General features: G+C 49.7%; 2 protein-coding genes across 2 annotated transcripts in view; one reads left to right on the forward strand and one right to left on the reverse strand.

The window, feature by feature from the left end:
• LOC139684162 (uncharacterized) overlaps positions 1 to 21,120 on the reverse strand; it is a 1,455,962-nt gene that overhangs the window by 234,230 nt on the left and 1,200,612 nt on the right.
• Positions 1 to 21,120, forward strand: part of LOC139684161 (uncharacterized) — a 1,434,678-nt gene that overhangs the window by 172,798 nt on the left and 1,240,760 nt on the right. The window contains 3 exon segments of the mRNA XM_071579762.1: positions 3,879 to 4,593; positions 16,807 to 16,814; positions 17,929 to 18,381. Of these exon segments, the coding sequence (XP_071435863.1) occupies positions 3,879 to 4,593; positions 16,807 to 16,814; positions 17,929 to 18,381 (1,176 nt within the window).

Raw genomic sequence — 21,120 nt, forward strand, 5'->3', positions numbered from 1 at the left:
ATACAGAAATACAAGGAAGAATGTTCCTCCACTCTTTCTCTGCCAAAAACATCCTATTGAAAGGTTTTCTGTCAACATTTTGCTAAAAGCTCCCAAACAAACTTCCTGCCAGAGCATCCTGCTGGAGCCTGCCTGCCATAAAGGTTCCTGCTGTTGGGCTCGTAGCTGCCTGCCAAAAATCACGTACAAACCTTTTGGAACACTATGAAAACTCAGAGAAGGCAACTTGAGAATTCAGGGGGGGGAAAAGGAAAGAGAGCAAACTGGTTACCATAATGGAAAATCTCTCCTTAATTCCTCCGCTCTCACCTCCTCAGAAGGACCCCACTTTGCTCAGCCCAGAAAGGCTAAAACAGCTTCTCCTGAGCAACAACTCTACATATCCAAAGACAGCATTCCAAGCCTCTTGGGGCCAGAGATATCTATCACAAGGGACAGAGAAACAGAAGGAAAAAAAAAGGTAGAAACTGCTTTCCCCCACAGGGTATCTCAGGAAAAAAGTAGCTTCTGGTGGTAAGATTTTTCTTTGCTTCTAAAAGCAACCCTGGCTTTTCCCCAACCTTTTTATATCTCTTTCTGGACCTCTTAGCAATTAAAAAAAAAGAAAAAAAAAAAAAAAGAGAAAATATAGGCAATGAAAAAAAAAAAAAGAAACAGGATTTGATATAAACAACTAACTTGTAAAATTTTAATTTTGTTTGGAGGGAATTTTTGAACCTTAAGTATTGTTGGTTTTTCTTAATTTGTTTTTTTTTTTTCTGCAGTATTTAAGCGGATGAAACACATCCACATTGGGAACTGCCCTGCAAGTGCTTGGACTATGGAAAGAGGTTTCAGAGCAGCTCACATCTCCTCAAGCATCAGTGGACAAAGTGGTTAAAGACTTGATAACCAAAAATCCTTGTGAGCCCTGTTTAGCAGAGACCTGGTGACGCATGTCCCAGGTGATCCATTCTGGGCAGAGACCTGGTGACCCACGTTCCAGGTGATCCATGCTGGGCACAGACCTGGTGACCCACGTTCCAGGTGTTCCATGCCGGGCAGTGCATTGGGTTTGCATGGCCAGGTTTTGGTAGTGGGGGGACTTCAGGGTTGGGTTCTGTGAGCAGCTGCCAGAAGCTTCCCCCATGTCCAGCACCTGACCTGACCCCTGAAGGTGAGGATGACTCAAATACTTTTTAATCCACCCCATGGGGAAGATTAGATTTACTTTATCAATATATCTGTAGATGTAGGGTTTAGAGCAGTTCTGTGTGCATGGAAAGTAGGTTTGGAGCAGTTTGGGTTCCTGTCTGTAGTGATAGAAAAGCATAAAAAATCCCACTTTCTTTTTCTAGCTCCAAGCCCAGCCTGTCCCCTCCAGGGGTGGGTGTTCCCCCCTCTGGTTCTGGGTGGTTCCTTTGCCCATGGGTAGCAAAGCACCCACTGCTTTTGCAGCTGGAGAGTGTTGGAGCCCTGAACCATCAACATTCCATCTCTCCCAGCTTTGCACCCCAAAAGCTGAGAAGGGTCGATCTGTCTCCTCAAAGCAGCCCAATCCCACTGAAAATGGCTCAATCCCACCCTAAAATTATTATTGTTCTTATTTTCTCTATGGAATTCTGGGGCAGCCAGTGCCAAACCTCAGCTGTCGGCAGGCTGAGGCTTGGTCTTGCACTTCTGCCTTTGCTCAGGCAGAATATTTTTAATGTTTAATGAGTGTTTACCTTCCCGCACTGGAGGGAGGACACTGAACACTTTCACAAAAGAAGAAAATTAGTATAAAAATTCAGAGAACACTGAACAAAAGAAATACCTTATGCTCTCAATTGTCCTTTTCATGTACTTCTCTTCTGCTTTCCTATAATCAATCTTATCCACAACAGCAATTCTGTAGGTGATGGACTAAAAAAAACCCTCTATTTGAATGAGAATCATTCCATAAAACTAAATCAAAAATGAGGGATTTGAAACTCTCTCAGATGAGCACAGTTTAGGAAAAGGGCTCCTCAGTCACTTAGAAAACTTGGCTGATGCTGCTCAATGTGTACCTGAAAATTTTAAATAAATAATTAAAATTGTCTTACATGTCTGATTTCACCTGGTGGGACCAGTTTATCCCTGTGTGGATGATCAAAGCTGTGTATTCCACAGCCTCTCTTCATTTCCCAAAAACTGTTAACAGTGGAGCATTTGCAGCAGCTGCCCAGGGCACAGCTGACCCCTCAGGCTGGGAGCTGGGTGTGAAAGACATCTGTGAGATAAGAGCTGGGATAACTCCCCTGCAGGGAGTCGTTAGCACCTTGACACCCAGCCTGAGGGGGCGTGGCTGCTAATGGGCCATCAAGGGTTCCAAAATACCCCCTGACTCCCATTGTGTGACTCCCCGCCCAGGGGGAGGGACTGGCTGCTCCCTGGGGTACATAATCTTGGGGGAAGAGCTCAGGGGACACTCGTTGGATTGAGAGGAGGACCAACACCTCGACAGGAGGAGACCACCACCTTCAACCAGCCTGTGACCACCACTCTCCACCAGACTGCAACTGTCAGCTGCACCAACAGGTTTACCACTTTGGACTTTTCCTTTGGACTTGGGGGAGACACACAGGGTTCAGCACAGAGGCTAACAAACCCCTTTGTCCTTGTGCCCCAGGGGGCTGGGTTATACTGCTGGGGTTTTGTGGGTTAAAACCAATTTTTCACTTTGTGCCATTGCATTTCTTTTAATATTTTCATTAAGTTGTAACTCTGACTTATAATCTCCTTTGTGTTGTGTTCATTTCTCCTGCCAGTTTCCCTTTAAACCAGCACAGCTCCCCACTTGGGGCTTCCACCACCCTCTGGAAGGATCTGAGCTGTGACCACCACTGGGACAGGACCACAGACACCACTGGATGAGGACCACTGGCTTGACTGCCTGTCCCAGCAGCACAGCCTGACTGCAGTGCTGACTCTCAAGGTACCTGCCAAGGTTTTGGGGTGTGGGGAAGGTGAATCCTATGGAAGGGGGGGCCATACTGTCTCTGTGCTGTGGCCACATGTGTTTTATGGGAGGGGGTGGCTGGGCACTAACTTGACTGGACAGAGTGGGCTGGGCTTGGGAAGTTTTTCCTCCTGAGTTTTTTTAGCCCAGTTCATGAGTTGTTTTCAGCATTTCTTCTTGGTAAAGAGTTGGGGTTTTCCGCCTTCCATCTAGATGTATTTGTTCACTCTCTCTACATTGCAGAAAGCTGAGTAGAGAATCCTGGGCAGGAGACTCCTCTCCACGGTGACTCCCCCTTGCAAATTATCTCAAACTGAAACGCGGGTGTGTTTCTAGAGATAGATTTGAGAGTAGAAACCCCCAACCAATGAGCTAACATGTTGTTTTTTTACCCCAGAACAGGATTTCTCCTTTCCAAACATTGAAAGGATGCAGAAGGAGGTTGCAAGCAAGATGAAGATGCCCTGGGAGCCCCAGGCAGGTGAGGAGGAAGTCAGTGCCCCTTTGCCCCTCTCTTGTGCTGCATCTTCCAGCCCAGCATGGCCCGGGCTGCAGGACAACCCCGCTGCCGACGCCGTCCTGCCGGGGCCGGGTTGGGGGAGATGTCCTTGGCCTTCCCTGTGGGCCGGAGGGAAATGCCCTGAGTGTCCTTGTTCCTTCCTGCCCCAGGCCCCGAGCTGAGCATGGAGAGCATGAAGGACAAATCCCCCGGGCAGAACTTCACAGCAGAGGCTGTTTTGAACAGCTCCATGGTGCAGGAAGTCACTGGGGAGGAAAAGCCATGGCGATCCCACAGGAAGAGGAGCTCCAAGCCGAGCCAAGAGACATCCGAGGAGGAAACACCCAACGTGTCCGGGGAAGGCAGTCAAAGATTGAGCCAGAGCTCTGACCTGGTGGTGCAGCAGCAGCTTCAAAGAAGGGAGAAGCGCTACAAGTGCTTGGAATGTGAGAAGAGCTTCAGCCAGAGGTCAGATCTGACTCGCCATCAGCACATCCACACTGGGGAATGGCCTTACACATGTGAGGAATGTGGAAAGAGCTTCAATCACAGATCCAACCTTAAGCATCACAAGAAGATCCACACCGGAGAATGTCCCTATGAGTGTTCTCAATGTGGGAAGAGGTGTCAGACAAGCTCCAATCTCCTTGTCCATCAGCGCACACACACGGGGGAGAGGCCCTTCCCCTGCACCGATTGCGGGAGGAGATTCAATGACAAGTCCAGCCTCATTAGGCACCGGCGTATCCACACGGGAGAGAGGCCTTATCTTTGTGGGGAGTGTGGGAAAAGCTTTAGGCAGAACTCTGAGCTTGTCATCCACAAGATGATCCACACTGGGGAGAGGCCCTACGAGTGTTCCGAGTGTGGGAAGAGGTTTCAGACCAGCTCACTTCTCCTCAGGCATCAGCGCATACACACAGGGGAGAGGCCTTTCCGCTGCACCGACTGCGGGAAGAGATTCAATGTCAACTCCAACCTCATCAGGCACCGGCGTACCCACACTGGAGAGCGGCCATACAAGTGTGATGAGTGTGGGAAGAGCTTCACACAGAGCTGTAGCTTGACCAGACACCAACGCACCCACCAGTAAGGGAAGCCCTGTGCGTGCCCCAAATGTGGGAAGAGCTTTGTCTGCTGCTCCAACTCCATCACCCATCTCCAGACCCACGTTTTGAACAGAACTCATGAACCACATTCCCAGTGATCCACGTTAGGAACACGCCTGGCTGGTGTTCTCCTCATCATCCTGGTTCTCTGTGGGCACTTGAATTTACACAGGGAGAGGAACATCCATGGTGTCATGGGTTTATTTAGACCCAGATTTAGGCTTTGTTTTCTAGTGCAGGCCTTGGACAATCAGCTGACTTGAACCAAGTCAGGCCAGTTGACTTCTACAGACCAGTGATATTGCCTACCATATTCTGACGTCATCTCAGATAGAAAAAGAGAGGGACGAGGGGTCTTCCTTCTTCTTCCTGCTGCATGAGCAAAGACTTGGGGTGAAGCTCAGAGCTCCTGGGGAGAGACCAACGCCCTCCAGCAGTTTATTATCTTTTGTAGGAAAGTAGAATTTTTTTTCTGTTTGCTCTTGCTATCTTTTTTACTTAGTGTGTAGTTTGTATTTGATTTGCGTTTTAATTTTTTATTTTCTTCTGTTTAATATACCAAATTCTACTGAACTATGGTCAGTTGTGTGTTGTTTATTTTTTTTTTGGGGGGGGTGAAGGGGCAGGTGTGATGGGGGGACTTTTCCTCTGAAATGATTACTTGGCATTTTGCTAAGTCAAAACCATCCCACATGGGGACACAGACTGATGTGTGAAATTCATTCGGAAGGTGATTTGCTGAGTTTTAACCCTGAAAATCTCGCCTGCTCTCAGTTCTTCTTGTGGCCAAAAGTAATCCTGAATGGGGTTTGAGATATTTTATAAACTAAATAATTCTATAAGTCTAATTCTCTAAAGGCCACCCAACCCAACCCCACGCACATTTACACTATTAGGGTTTTTTGTTTATTTTTATTTCATTTTATTTGATCCATCTTCATCTTTTAAATCACCTGAAATTGAAGTTAAAATGAAGAGATCAAACAAAGACATCTAAATTTCCACCATTCTCTTGGGAATTGGGGCAGGAATTTGGGGTTCAAAGGGATATTCAGGAAGATTTCAGGGTTCTGTTGGGATTTGGGAGAGTTTTCACCAAAATGGGAGGTGTCCAGACCGACTGACATTTCTCCATCATTTTGCAGTCCAGTATCTGAGGGGGATTGATCTGTCAGCTCATAACACCTCAATCCCACCCCAAAATGGCTCCATGCCAACTTGAAATGATTCAATCCCATCCCAAAATGGTTTAATCCAATTTGAACCCACTTAGGGGGAGTCACCAGCAGGAGAAGGGATGCACAAACCCAGGGATGATGGGGTAAAATTGGGAGGGCTTGGATGCAAATTGGGAGGGTTGTGATGGGACCTGGAGGGGAATGGGATGGGATTTGGAAAACATGAGATGTGGTGTGTGGAAAAACCGAGGGAGTTTCTGTGGTGCCCCCCTATCCTGAGGAGGGTAATGTGAGGGAGTGTGGGGGGGGACATGTGACATCAGCACTTGGAGTGGGAACCCACAGAGAGGGACACAGGGAGCTCTTTTTGAGGGGATCCTGCTGCTTTGCAGCAGTTCAGGGGCCTTTAAATATCTTTTGAGGGTTTTGCTTCTTTCTTTCTTTGGCTGAGTTGACCCTCTTGCAATCGGGGGGATGAGATGACTCTATTGAAAGAAAAATCCTGCTGTTTTATATCTTGTTTTAGTGGTTCTAAATGGCTCCTCAGAGTTCCTCCCCCCGCCGTAGTGACCTTGTGTCTCCACTGGTGCCTGAGTGGAGTTATAATCCCCAATTCTGCACTGTTGGAAGTGGCTTGTGGGGGACCCACCTTCATTGACAAGTTACCTGTAGGAGGGTGTCTCCCCTTCTTCCAGATCTGCTGGGGTGGGGCTGGGACCCCTCCCCACACAGGGAGCATCCACAGTAGTTTTGGGAGGGTACGGGATTCCTTGTGCAGAGGGATCAGCCCAGCTGGTGTCACAAAATGCCAGAATGTGCTGAGTGGGAAGGGGCTCGCAAGGATCATGTAGTCCAACCCCCAGCCCTGCACAGGCCCATCCCCAAGAGTCACACCCTGTGTCCCAGAGCATAATACAAACCCCCCAGGAGTTCTGGCAACTTTGGGGCTGTGCCCACTGCCCTGGGGAGCCTGGTCACTGCCCACCACACTCTGGGGGAAGAACCCCTTTGTAAGGTCCAACCTGACCCTGCCCTGACAGAATTTCAGGCCATTCCCTGGGTGCTGTCCCTGGTTCCCACAGAGCAGAGATCAGTGCCTGCCCCTCCTCTGTCCCTGCCCAGGAAGTTGTACTAGCAATGAGTTGTCCCCTCAGTCTCCTCTTGTGCAGCTGAACACACCAAGTGTCCCCAGGTGCTCCTCACACTCTGCCCCTGCAGGCCCTTGCCCACTTTGATTTCCTCCCTTGGACACTCTCCAATGGCTCAGTCTCTTACTTCTCCTGTAGTGGCTCAAATAGCCTCAATATTTGAGGTGAGGGAACTGCCAGGGCTGTGTGATGTGAGGCCTGAGGGTGCCCAGGGGCACACTGTGACATTGCAGGGCCTCGTGGAACCCAGGGGACACTGTGACACTGCAGGGCCCAGGTCACACTGTCACACACACAGAACCAGCCAGCCCTGCTCAGCACTAGGCAATAGCACAGAGGGCACTGCCCACTCCTGTTACCGCTGGCACCAAAAGAGGAGCCCAATTGGCCTCTCTGTACCCAGCACCAACGGCAGACACAGCCCTGGCACAAGGGGCAGCTGCAGCTGCTCCTCACTGTGCCCAGCAGGGCACACACACACACCCCCCGGTAAAGCAGGAGGCACATCCAGCTGCTCCTAAGCCAGCACAGGGCACAGGCCCTGTGCCCCTCCAGGCCTGCACAGCTCCCTCTGCCCCACCATCACCTCGGGCAGCTGCCCTGCAGCTCTGGGGCTGCTCCCTGTCATTTCTCATCTTGAAATTGGACATCAGGACTCCAGCAGATCCCTTCTCTGCTCCCACTACTGAAGATGCCAAATGCCCTGTGGGGTGGGTGCAGCAATGGCAGCACAAGAACTGGCAGAACAGGGTGAATCCCATCTGGGCTGCTGCCTTGTGGCAAAGGAATTACTGCCGGGGTGGGGCACCTGCTGTGAAGGTGTGTCATGGGGGTGCTCCTGTACCCAAGAGTCAGGCCCCTGAAGAACAGCAGAACAACCAGCAGGTGGCTCAGGCTGCTGTCATTGAAGTTCCTCAGGTGCCTTGGCATTGGCAGCACAAGGGGGAATTATTTCTGGCTCCCTGTGCCCAGGAAAACCTCGGGCCATCAAGGCAGAGGTGGAACATTTGGATGGGCTTGCGATTGAGGGATGGCCTTAGACATGAACACTGTTGCACAGGGTGTCCATGAATGTGAAATGTGCTGCAGTTACACAGGCTTAGCAGGTGGAGCCTCTCTGGGATGGAGGACAATGGCTTGAATAGAAATAAGAGCAGGCCTGGCTGACTGACTATCACACTACGGCAAAAGCTTCACAGCAAGGGACATGTGCTTATGGTGCTGGTAACAACCACAGCAAGGCTGGAAACATCCCATGTGTCCCATGGCACTGCCTGGAACACTGTCCTGGGACTGGAGGAGGAAATTTGATGGTGACATGGAACCCCTGAAAGAATTGAATCAGACCATGGAACTCTTTTCAAAAACAACCTGACAGACACCTGGGCCAAAGAACCTGTCCCTGAGTGGGTGAGTCCCATCCCCTGCCACGCAGCAGCCTCTGGGAAGATCCAAGGGTGCAATGGACAGGGAAAGAGCACACAAAGAGCAGAAGGTGGTGGGATCTGCAAACATTGGGATGCACATTTAGCAAAGGCCACCTGGTCAGTCCACACTGGAGCATCTCCCAATAAGTTTGGTCCTGCCCAATTAAAATATTTCGGTCTTGTAGAAGGGCATAAAATTCCTGTAGTGTCCATTAAAACATGCAGAGTAAAACACCTACCTGGATCCTGAGCTGGCAGGTGTGCACACCCTCACAACCTTGGGGGTATCTTTCCATATCATCAGCTCCACCTGCACAGCCTGAGTCATCAGCATTCCAGCCTTTCACACCTGGGCACACATTCTTCTGCCAGGGAAACAGGACCAACCTTATTTAATCTCAAATTCCCCTCCCACTCCCAATTAGCAGGCATTTTGGGGGGAACAGAGAAAAGAGAAGGAGGATACCAGAAGTTTTGTGTCACCCAGGACATTATCCACCACTCTATTCCCTTTTCTTTTTTTTTCCTTTTCCCCAGTATGCCCTGAATAACACATTAACTCTGCACCTCTCTATCCAATATTATACACAAATAGGAACAATGGAACAGACAGTTTTACACCACAAATAGGTCCTCTTCAGTACACACCATGTTTCCCTGTTTTTCTGTATTACCCACCAAGTGCGACTTTGTCCTTGAGCAAAATCAATCCCACAACTGGGTTTGCCTTTGCTTGAGACAGGACTGATCCACACGGTTTCCCCTGACACACCTCTCAGGTGCACTGTGGGGACTTTCTCTCCATCTGTGCTGTGAAGGGGCTCTGATTGGGGTTATCATCCAGTTATTAAAATTATTAGAAATGCCTCTGCCCAAATTAAGGTGCAAAGAGGATCAGATGCCAAAGTCAAGATTGTGGATTTTATTTAAGAGTAAATGTGAGGCAAAGGAAGAGAAATAGAAAGAAATAGGAAAAAGGAGAGGGGGAGGGAAAGAGGGTGAGAGAGAAAAGTTAAAACAGGAAATGTATCCCCACTCCATGGAACCCAGTGGTGTCCTGTGGCTCTGGATCTGTTGTCTCCTTGGTGCTGAGGGTCCCCCAAAACACAGAGTCCAGGTCGGATTTTCTGGGATATTTTCTCTGTCACAATTTATCTTCACAACATTCCTTTCCAATGAATGTTCCACAAAGCTGCACCCACAACTGAGAAATGTCAGTGCTGCAGAGTGCAAGTATTTCCTAAAATGGTTACAGGTCTTGGGAGCTGGGAAAAAGATTTCCTGCATTTTATCCACGTCCAATTTGTAGCCCAAAGCTGAAACTTCTTCTGATTAAGGAAGGGGGTCTCAACCATTTCCCATGGAATAGTTTCTTTTATTCTGTTAAGATCTTTTAGTTCACATGCCAAAATCTCTGTAAGATTTAGACAAATTATAATAATGAATCCAAAACTTTCTGAGGAAGAATTCTGGGAAGGTTGATACCTATTTGTATGATTTCAAACATGCAAATCACTTGTACCAACACACAAATTAAACTGGGCTGTCTTTTTTATTTCTCATGTGGTTGAATTCAATAAGAGAAGACTAAGAGATTATTCCACTCCATATGTTTTTTAGTATAAACAAAAAAAGATATAGCAAAATTAAAAAAGAATAAATAAAAATGTTTGGTTTATAATGTCCTTCTATTTTTTTATCTCCCAAAGAATCCCTCTCAATGAAAACACAATCAAATCACAAGAAATAATATTTAATAATAATTACGGGATAATTAAAAATTTTGTTTGTTCCACACAGCTCCATCTCATGGGTTGGCAGGTCCCTGCATAAAGAAAAGTGGAAATTTCACCCAGTACAGACTGATTATTCCATGACAGGCTGGGATAATGCTCCTAAAGCAGCAACTTGAGTCTGAAATGCTGACAGTCAGCAGGTGACACATCCTGAGGGAAAGATGCTCATCACCCCTTGGCTGCTTTCTGTGAGCCTTCTCCTGCACATCTGCTGGCAGTTCCCCCAGTCCCAGCTGGTTCCTTTGATCTTCAGTGGGGAGTGCTGGAATACCTGGAAAAAGAAAACTACACAAATCTCCACAAGAAAGCTACTCCTTAGTGAATCAAATGGTTTGACTGCATGAACTGGGGATCTCTCAGGTAGAGTTTTAACTCCTCTTCCATGTAGTGCTCTATGCACTGATGTTTTTTTCGCCCCATTTTTTCAGTGGGTCTCCTCCCATTAATTTCCTGTTCAGAGACAGTCAGACATCTTGAAAAAAATCAGCAAGAGCTGCCCCTTGTGCTGGGTTTCTTTGAGTGTTCTCAGGAGGCTTCTGCTCCTCCCCCTGGAGCCATGAACTGACCTTATCAGTTGGGCAGATAACACGTGCTCCTTTTGCTCCAGTGGTTTAACTTTGTGCCATCTGGGAAGTGGCTCCAGCCCCTCAGCATCCCACTGCATTAATAGTGACTGGATTTCCATCTCCCCTGATCCAGGGCCAGGCTTTGATATCTTGGGAGCCACACACGGTGCCAGTTTAGCAGCAGTTTGCTGACCCTGGCACACATTGGTGGTTTCAGCTTTAATTAAGGGTCAATCTGCTCCTTCCTCATCATCAGCTGTCAATACAAACCTGATGTTTTGCTCTTTCCCAGAAGAACAGACTGGCTCAGTGTCTCTCAGCTCCTCCCCTGAACACAGGAAGTTTGAGTTACAAGGCTTTGTTACTGGTTATACATCATACAAATCTCCTCGTAAGATTGTCCCTCTCTCCTGCACATTCCAAAGCTCCACCTGAATCTCTCAGACGTGCCCACGCTCAGCAGCAAAGCAGTGCCACCATTTGCAGCCTGTCTTGGAGCTCAGCAGCAAGCAATGCTCCTGCTGCAGCCTTTTGGCCTAATTCTCCCTTTTTCTGGAAAAACAATTTCTTTGTCTGACTCTTGCAAAGACAGGATTATTTCAGATTTCTGAGTAACCACTCCTTCATTCTCCACATTTTCTCCTGCCGCCTCCACCCCAGCACAGAAGAGTGAGGAAGAATTTTTTAAAAGAAGGACAACAATATATTCTAGGAAACAGTGATACCAGAAATCCCAAAACCCAAAGATTTTGCGTGCTCAGATTCCAGTGGGAATTCAAAGTACTTCATTCAGCGTGGGGACTTTGACAGTGGGTGATTTGACCCTGTAAGTCATGGGATTGGTTTGGAGTCTTTGATGGTCTGGGTTATTGGAGCTGCCTATTGTTCCAGCCCCTAATGGCCCATTAGCAGAGATGAGCCCTCAGAGTGGGTGTGAAGGTGCTGATGGCTCTCCAGAGGGGAGTTATCACAGTTATCACAGCTGAGTCATTGGTGTGAAGACAGAAACATTCCTGTGCCTCCCAGGGTTGTCTATCACCCAGCTTGTAGCCTGAGGGCTTGAGTGGGCCCTGTGGTGTTACTGAACAATATATACTTTTAGTTTTTTTCACATCTTCCAAAATGCAGCTCTGTTCCTTGTCTATCAACCTACTTGGGAATCTTTCACACTTGCAAATCTTTTTCAACCTTGATCAGAGAAGTTCACTGTGGCACCAAATACAGAGTTGAACCACAAGAACTGGGATCCTGGAAGAGGAAACGTCCCCAGACCCTTCCTCTCCCCACAGGCAGAGCCACAGGGACCAGGGCAGGTCCCCCAAAAAGTGCCACTTCAAATGTCCTGGTTTCTGCTCTTGTGCAAACAGGCAAGGACCCAGTTTGGCAGGAGATGCCCCAGGAAAGGACCAGGTATGTCCAAGACACAGGATTTGGGGAAGGAAAACACACCTCAGTGCCCCTCACACACATTTGGTGTGTGTGAGAACACTCCAGGTGACAAATATCAACCTGCCCAGGGGCCCAGCAGTGGGGCAGCACCAGGTTGAAAACAGAGCAGGAGAAACTGCTCCCTGCAGACCCCACAGCCAAGGGCAGAGAGAAACCACCCAGGCCACCACACACCCCCCCAGGCTGCTGAACCTCCTGACACAATCCTGGGCACCAAACCTGTTGTTCTCCTTCCTCCTCTGGACCCAGGAGCCCCAAAATGGGGCACGATGCTGCCCAAACAGCAGAGATTGGAAGGTCCAGGGTTGGGGAGGGGAGACAGAACAGTCTCCAGGAATGAATAAGGAATAGGGAGCCTCATGTGTCACCGCATGTCCCCTGTCTCTCTCAGTGCCTCTCCCAACCCTTCCCAGAACATTCCCAGTCCTTCTGAGTGTCCCTGCAGCCCCCTTGCCTCTCTCCCAGTGCCCACCAGCTTTTCCACCTCACATATTCTGTTGAGCTCCCAGTCCGCCCAGGCCCCTGCTCTGCTCCAGGATGGATTTCTACCCTGCCCAAGTACAGGTGAGGTGGTTCCAGGGTGGGCAGGAGCTCTTGGAGCCCTTGGTGGCCACCAACATGGTCCCTAATAAGGACTGGACCCACCAGCTGCTGGTGATGCTGGAAATCCACCCCAGGAAGGATCACCTTCACCTGCTGGGTGGGGCACATCAGCCTGGAGCACCCCCTCACCTGGGACTGGGGTATGGCCTGGAAACTTGGAGGGAGGCTGGGGATCCTGGGACTAATTCACAAAGGGGGTTGGGGAAGCCTTGGGAAACTGGCAGGCAGTTTGGGGAGCCTGGTGGTAATTCAGGGGGATTTGGGGAGGGAATGGACAGGTCCAGAAGAGGTTTAGAGGGTCATGGAGGGGGGTATGGGAAGCCATGGGATCAACTGGGAGGGATCTGGGGGCCTTGGGGGGTTACTGGGAAGGTGGATGGGAGACTTGTCGCACTGGAATAGGTTTTCAGTGGTCCAGGGAGCAATTGGAGGTGAAATATGAAGGAGCCGAGTTGGCTATGAAGGGATTGAGAATGGCTTTGGGGAGTCCTTGTAGGGCTGAGAAGAATTGGAAGGAGTTGAGAGGAGCCCTGGGGTAGCTGGGAGTGAGATTGGATCATCCTAGTTGGGATGGGAGTGGGGAGGTGGGGGGCGGAATGGGATCCTGAAGGGGGTGGGAGAAGGTTCAAGGTGGTCCTGGGTGAGTTGAGGGCAAAGGGCAGGGGCTTTGGGGATGTCCTGGAGGTTCAGTGAGAAGTTTTGGAAGGTCCAGACCCCCTCACACCTCCCAGAGCTGTCACGTGCTGCCTGCAGCAAGACAGTTACAGGGATTGGGGGCTTCGTGTTGGTCTTCTTCGTCCTGGTGCTGGGGCTCAGCTTCTACCTGTCCCAGAAAGGGAGGGGGTTCCTGGGGGTCCTGTCCCTACCCCCATGTGTGCCTTCCCAGGGGATCCCCCACCTCAGTGTCACCCCCTGTTCTCTCCCCACTGAGATCCTGAGCCATCAGCAGCCACAGCATGGACCATCCACCCCCATCCCTCTGCTGATTTTGGAGGGGTTGCATGTCCCCACAGCCCCTGCTTTTAGTCTAACACCACCTGATTCCACTTTTCCCAGTAAAGCTTCCCAGTTCTTACCAGTCCCAGCTATTAGGGGGGCTGTGGGGAACAGTCCTGGGGAAACCTTGCAGGGAGGAGCCGAGGTTGGGAGAAGCAGAACCAGCCCCAGGATGGATCAGTGGGGACTCCTGTGTGTCCCCTGTGACACTCACATAATACAGAATTTCAAGGAACAATGTTCCTCCACTGTTTGTCTGCCAAAAACATCCTATTGAAAGGTTTTCTGTCAACATTTTGCTAAAAGCTCCCAAACAAACTTCCTGCCAGAGCATCCTGCTGGAGCCTGCCTGCCATAAAGGTTCCTGCTGTTGGGCTGGTAGCTGCCTGCCAAAAATCACGTACAAACCTTTTGGAACACAATGAAAACTCAGAGAAGGCACCTTGAGAATTCAGGGAGGGAAAAGGAGAGAGAGCAATCCGGTTACAATAATGGAAAATCTCTCCCTACTTCCCTCTCTCTCATCTCTTCATGAGGACCAGACTTTGCTCAGCCCAGAAAGGCTAAAACAGCTTCTCCTGAGCAACAACTCTACATATCCAAAGACAGCATTCCAAGCCTCTTGGGGCCACAGATATCTTCCACAAGCAGTAGAGAAAAAGAAGGAAAAAAAAAAGGTAGAAACTATTTTCCCCCTCAGGGTATCTCAGCAAAAAAGTAGCTTCTGGTGGTAAATTTTTCTTTGCTCTTAAAAGCAACCTTGGATTTTCCCCAACCTTTTTGTATCTCTTTATACACTTCTTAGCAAGTGACTAAAATAATAAAAGAAGAAAAGGAAAAGCAAAGCAAAAAAACAAAAAAGAAACAGGTTTTGGTATAAACAAATAACTGGTAAAAGTTTTAATTTTGTTTGGGGAAAATATTTGAACCTAAAGTGTTCTTTTTTTTTTTTCTCTGCAGTATTTAAGGAGCTGAAACACATCCACATTGGGAACTACCCTGTGAGTGCTTGGAATATGGAAAGAGGTTTCAGAGCAGCTCACATCTCCTCAAGCATCAGTGGACAAAGTGGTTAAAGACTTGATAACCAAAATTCCTTGTGAGCCCTTTTTAACAGAGACCTGGTGACACACGTTCCAGGTGCTTCATGCTCAGCACAGACTTGGTGACCCACGTTCTGGGTGTTCCATGCCGGGCAGTGCATTGGGTTTGCATGGCCAGGTTTTGGTAGTGGGAGGGCTTCAGGGGTGGGTTCTGTGAGCAGCTGCCAGAAGCTTCCCCCATGTCCAGCACCTGACCCGAGCCCTGAAGGTTAAGATGACCCAAGTCCTTTTTAATCCACCCCCTGGGGAAGATCAGATTTCCTTTATTAATATATATCTGTAGATGTAGGGTTTAGAACAGTTTTGTGTGCATGGAAAGAAGGTTTGGAGCAGTTTTGGTTCTTCCCTGTAGTGATATGAAAGCAGAAAAAACGAACTTCCCTTCCCTGGTTCCAAGCACAGCCTGTCCCCTCCAGGGGTGGGTGTCCCCCCCTCTACTCCTGGGTGGTTCCTTTGCCCACGGGTAGCAAAGCACCCACTGCTTTTGCAGCTGGAGAGTGTTGGAGCCATGAACCATCAACATTCCAGTCTCTGCCAGCTTTGCACCCCAAAAGCTGGGAAGGGTCGATCTGTCTCCTCAAAGCAGCCCAATCCCACTGAAAATGGTCAATCCCACCGACAATGGTCAATCCCACCCCAAAATTATCATTGTTCTTATTTTCTCTCTGGAATTCTGTGGCAGCCAATGCAAAACCTCAGCTCTCAGCAGGCTGAGGCTTGGTCTTGCACTTCTGCCTTTGCTGAGCAAGAACATTTTCAGTGTTTAATGAGTGTTTATCATCCCTCACAGGAGGGAGGACACTGAACCCTTCCACAAAAAGAGAAAACTAGTATAAAAAATTCAGAGAAGACTGAAAGAAAGAAATAACTTTTGCTCTCATTTGTCTTTCCATTTGCTTCTCTTCTACTTTCCTATAATCACTATAATCAATGTTATCCATAACAGCAATTCTGTAGGTGATGGCCTAAAATAAGCATCGAGAACGAGAATCATTTCATAAACCTAAATCAAAAAGGAGGGATTTGAAACTCTCTCAGATAAGCACAGTTTAGGAAAAGGGCTCCTCAGTCACTTAGAAAACTTGGCTGATGCTGCTCATTGTGTGCCTGAAGTTTTTAAATGAATAATAAAAATTTGTCCTACATGTCCTAGTTCAGCAGGTGGGACCAGTTTATCCCTGTGTGGATGATCAAAGCTGTGTACTCCACACCCTCTATTCATTTCCCAAAAACTGTTCACAACGGAGTATTTGCAGCAGCTGCCCAGGGCACAGCTGACCCCTCAGGCTGGGAGCTGGGTGTGAAAGACATCTGTGAGATAAGAGCTGGGATAACTCCCCTGCAGGGAGTCGTTAGCACCTTGACACCCAGCCTGAGGGGGCGTGGCTGCTAATGGGCCATCAAGGGTTCCAAAATACCCCCTGACTACCAGAGTTAATCACCCATTGTGAGACTCCCCGCCCAGGGGGAGGGACTGGCTGCTCCCTGGGGTACATAATCTTGGGGGAAGACCTCAGGGGACACTCGTTGGATTGAGAGGAGGACCAACACCTCGACAGGAGGAGACCACCACCTTCAACCAGCCTGTGACCACCACTCTCCACCAGACTGCAACTGTCAGCTGCACCAACAGGTTTGACACTTTGCACTTTTCCTTTGGACTTGGGGGAGACACACAGGGTTCATCACAGGGGCTAACAAACCCCTTTGTGCTTGTGCCCCAGGGGGCTGGGTTATACTGCTGGGGTTTTCTGGGTTAAAACCAATTTTTCTCTTTGTGCCATTGCATTTCTTATACTATTGTCATTAAGTTGTAACTCTGACTTATAATCTCCTTTTTGTTGTGTTCATTTCTCCTGCCAGTTTACCTTTAAACCAGAACACCTCCCCTCTTGTGGCTTCCACCACCCTCTGGAAGGATCTGAGCTGTGACCACTACTAGGATAGGACCAGAGACACCACTGGGTGAGGAGCACTGGCTTGACTGCCTGTCCCAGCAGCACAGCCTGACTGCAGTGCTGACTCTCAAGGTTCCTGCCAGGGTTTTGGGGTGTGGGGAAGGTGAATCCTATGGAAGGGGGGCCATTCTGTCTCTGTCCTGTGGCCACGTGTGTTTTATGGGCGGGGGAGACTGGGCACTAACTCTTTTGGACAGAGTGGGCTGGGAAGTTTTTCCTCCTGAGTTTGTTTAGCCCAGTTTATGAGTTGTTTTCAGCATTTCTTCTTGGGAAAGAGTTTGGGATTTTTCCCCCTTCCTTCCAGATGTATTTGTTCACTCTCTCTGTATTTCAGAAACCTGATTAGGGTATACTAGGAAGAAAATTCTCTCCACGATGACTCTCTCTTGCAAATTATCTCAAACTGAGACACTGGTGTCTTTCTAGAGATGGATTTTCTAGTAGAAACCCACAACCAACCTGCTAACATGTTTTTTTTACCCTTAGATCGGGATTTCTCATTTCCAAACCTTAACAGGATGCAGGAGGAGGCTGCAAGGAAGAGGAAGATACCCCAAGACCCCCAGACAGGTGAGGAGGAAGTCAGTGCCCCTTTTCCCCTCTCCTTTGCTGCATCTTCCAGCCCAGCATGGCCCCGGCTGCAGGACAACCCCGCTGCCGACGCTGTCCTGCCGTGGCTGGGTTTGGGGGGTTGTCTTTGGCCTTCCTTGTGGGCCAGAGGCAAATGCCCTGACTGATGTTTTTTCCTGCCCCAGGCCCCGAGCTGAGCATGGAGAGCATGGAGGACAAATCGCCCTGTGAGACCCTGCTGGCAGAGGCCGTTTTGAACTGCTCTATGGCACAGGAAGTCAACGGGGAGGAAAAGCCACAGGGATACACCAGTAGGAGGACCTTCAATCCCAGCCTAATTTGCTCTGAGGAGGAGCCGCCCATCCTGTCCCAGGAAGGCGTCCAGAGCCACAGGTGGATCTCTAACCTGGAGATCCATGTTCAGTTTCACCCTATGGAGAAGCCCTACAAGTGCTTGGAATGTGGGAAGTGCTTCAGGCAGGTCTCCCACCTCTTCATCCACCGACAAGTACACACAGAGAAGCACTGGAAGTGCTTGGAATGTGGGAAGAGCTTCACCCAGAGCTACAACCTGATCCGACACCAGATGATCCACACCGGGGAACGTCCCTATGAGTGTTCCGAGTGTGGGAAGAGGTTTCAGACCAGCTCTCATCTCCTCAGTCATCAGCGCACACACACAGGGGAGAGGCCCTTCCACTGCACAGACTGTGGGAAGAGATTCAAAGACAACTCCACCCTCATCACCCACCGGAGAATCCACACTGGGGAGAGGCCCTTCCACTGCACAGACTGTGGGAAGAGATTCAAAGACAACTCCACCCTCATCACCCACCGGAGAATCCACACTGGGGAGAGGCCCTTCCACTGCACTGACTGCGGGAAGAGATTCAAAGACAACTCCACCTTCATCACCCACCGGAGACTCCACACTGGGGAGAGGCCTTACAAGTGCAGGGAGTGTGGAAAGGGCTTCACCCAGAGCTCTAATTTGACCCAACACCGACGGACCCACCAGTAAGGGAAGTCCAACCAGTGCCCCAGCTGTGAGAGAAGCTTCATTCACTGATCGAAGGTCACCTTCAAATTGTCAACTTCAAATTGTCGATTGCTCTGCCTCTCTATGAATTATTCAACCCAACCCATTGCACGCTCATATATGCCTTCTTTTGTCTTTGATTTTCATTTGTTGGATCTTCATCACTTCTAATCACCTGAAACTGAAGTAAAAATAAAGAAATTGAACAAATACATCTAAACCCTCAGTATTTCACTGGCATTTAGGGATGGAATTTGAGATTCAAAAGGATATTCAGGAAGCATTCTCATTTCTAGTGGGTTTTGGGGGAGTTGTCCCCAAAATTGGGCCATCCAGGTCAAGAGAATTTTTCCATCATTTTGCAGTCCACAATCTGAGAGGGTTCAATCTGTCACCTCATAATGCCTCAATCCCACCCCAAAATAGCTCCATCCCAACTCAGAATTACTCAGCCCCTCCCCAAAATGGGCCAATCCAGCAACCCCCACAATTCCTCCCTGAACCTACCATGGGGTGTCAGCAATTAGAGATGGGGAATTAGAAGCCCGTGAGACTTGGGGTGAAACTTGGAGAGCTTTGATGTGGATTGCGAGGGTTGGGATGAGACTTGGAAGAGGATGGATTGGTTTGCAGCCATGAGATTGCAAGTCTGGAATGAGAGAGGGAGTTTTTAGGGTACACTCCTGTCCTTAGTGGGGTATTTTGAGGGAGTGGGGGGGGATGTGGCTTTAGCACTTGGAGTGGGGCCCCACAGGGAGGGTTGCAGGGAGCTTGTTTTGAGGGGATCTGCTCTTTCTACGAATTTAGGAGACTATAAACATCTTTTGGAGGTCCCTCTCTTAATTTTCAGTGCCTGAAGTGAACCCCTTGCAGTTTTGGGGTTGGTGAGATGACTCCATGTGGGGGTTGTTCCTGCTGTTTTAAACAAATTTTTCAAAGTTTTAAATGGCTCTGAGGAGCTCCCCGTCATTCTGGGGGTTGCAGTGACCCCGTGGCTTCACTGGGGGCTGAGGGAGGTTATAATCCCCAATTCTGCGCTGTTAGAAGTGGCTTGTTTGATGGACATCCCACCTGCGGGAAGGTGTCCCCCCTTCATTCAGGCATCTTGCTCTGTGCCTGGGACCCCTCCCTACACTGGGGTCACCCACAGTATTTCTGGGGGAAGGGGCTCCTCGTGCACTGGGATCAGCCCAGCTGGTGTCACAGAATGCCAGAATGTGCTGAGTGGGAAGAGATGCCCAAGGATCATGGAGTCCAACCCTCAGCCCTGCACAGGCCCATCCTCAGGAGTCACACCCTGTGCCCCAGAGCATCATCCAAACCCTCCAAGAGCTCTGGCAGCCTTGAGGCAGTGCCCACTGCCCTGGGGAGTCTGTTCAGTGCCCACCACCCTCTGGAGGAAGAACCTCTTTGTAAGATCCAGCCTAACCCTGCCCTGACACAACTGCAGGCCATTCCCTGGGTGCTGTCCCTGGTCCTCACAGAGCAGAGATCAGTGCCTGCCCCTCCTCTGCCCCTGCCCAGGAAGTTGTACCTGCAATGAGTTGTCCCCTCAGTCTCCTCTTGTGCAGCTGAACACCCCAAGTGCCCTCAGCTGCTCTTTACACACTGACCCTGCAGGATCTTGCCCAACTTTGTTTCCTCTTTTGGACACTCTGCAATGGCTCAATCTCTTCCTTCTGTTATGGAGCCCCCAAAAGCCCCAATATTTCACATGAGGGAACTGTCAGGGCAGTGCGATGTGAGGCCTGAGAGTGCCCAGGGGCCACTGTGACACTGCAGGGCCTGCTGGAACCCAGGGGACTCTGTGACACTGCAGGGGCTCCTGGAACCCAGGGGACACTATGACACTGCAGGGCCTGCTGGAACCCAGGGGACATTGTGACACTGCAGGGCCTGCTGGAACCCAGGGCACACTGTGACACTGCAGGGGCTCCTGGAACCCAGGGGCCACTGTGACACTGCAGGGCCTTCTGGAACCCAGGGGACACTGTGACACTGCAGGGGCTCCTGGAACCCAGGGGACATTGTGACACTGCAGGAGTGAGGGAACTTTGTGAGAGTCAGAGAATCACCAGCCCTGCCTGGCACTGGTCAGCAGCACAGAGAGGCAGTGGCCGCCCCTGGTGACACAAGAGGAGACCAATTGGCCTCTCTGTGTCCAACAGCAGTGTCAGACAGACACACACAATTTAAGAGGGGCAGCTGCTCCCGAGTGTGCCCAGCAGGGCAGAGAGATGGAGAGGCTGCACAGGAGGAGGCAGATGCACCTGCTCCTGGTGGCCCCACAAGGGGTTGTTGTAGGAAAGGGAATTTTGAGGCTGGCAGGTGTGGAGTTAAATTTCCTGAACAACAAGGCTTGGAGATAAGCAAAGGACACCTGATCTTCTGGGACTGGCAGGCCCAGGCACCAGAACACTACAGACTGGTTGTGTTTGCATATGTGTATTCCTCTGTCTACTCTCACCCTCACAAACCCCCCACACTTGATAGGTCTGCTTTTCATCTGCAAGGAGGTCGAAAGCCCTGAGCCATCCCCCCATGCCTCCCCCATGTGTGGGAGGTAACCAGTTCCTCTTGCCCCTGCCTTGAATACCAGTCCCTGAGTCCATATATTGTAGCATGGGATTTCAATAATTGGCTTTCCTTGGTTTAAGCTGGTGATCAGTGTTTTGGTTCATTCCTGTGGAGACCCAGATCCATCACGATAAATGGAG

This window comes from Pithys albifrons, chromosome 33, assembly GCF_047495875.1.
Source record: "Pithys albifrons albifrons isolate INPA30051 chromosome 33, PitAlb_v1, whole genome shotgun sequence".
Lineage (NCBI taxonomy): Eukaryota > Metazoa > Chordata > Aves > Passeriformes > Thamnophilidae > Pithys > Pithys albifrons.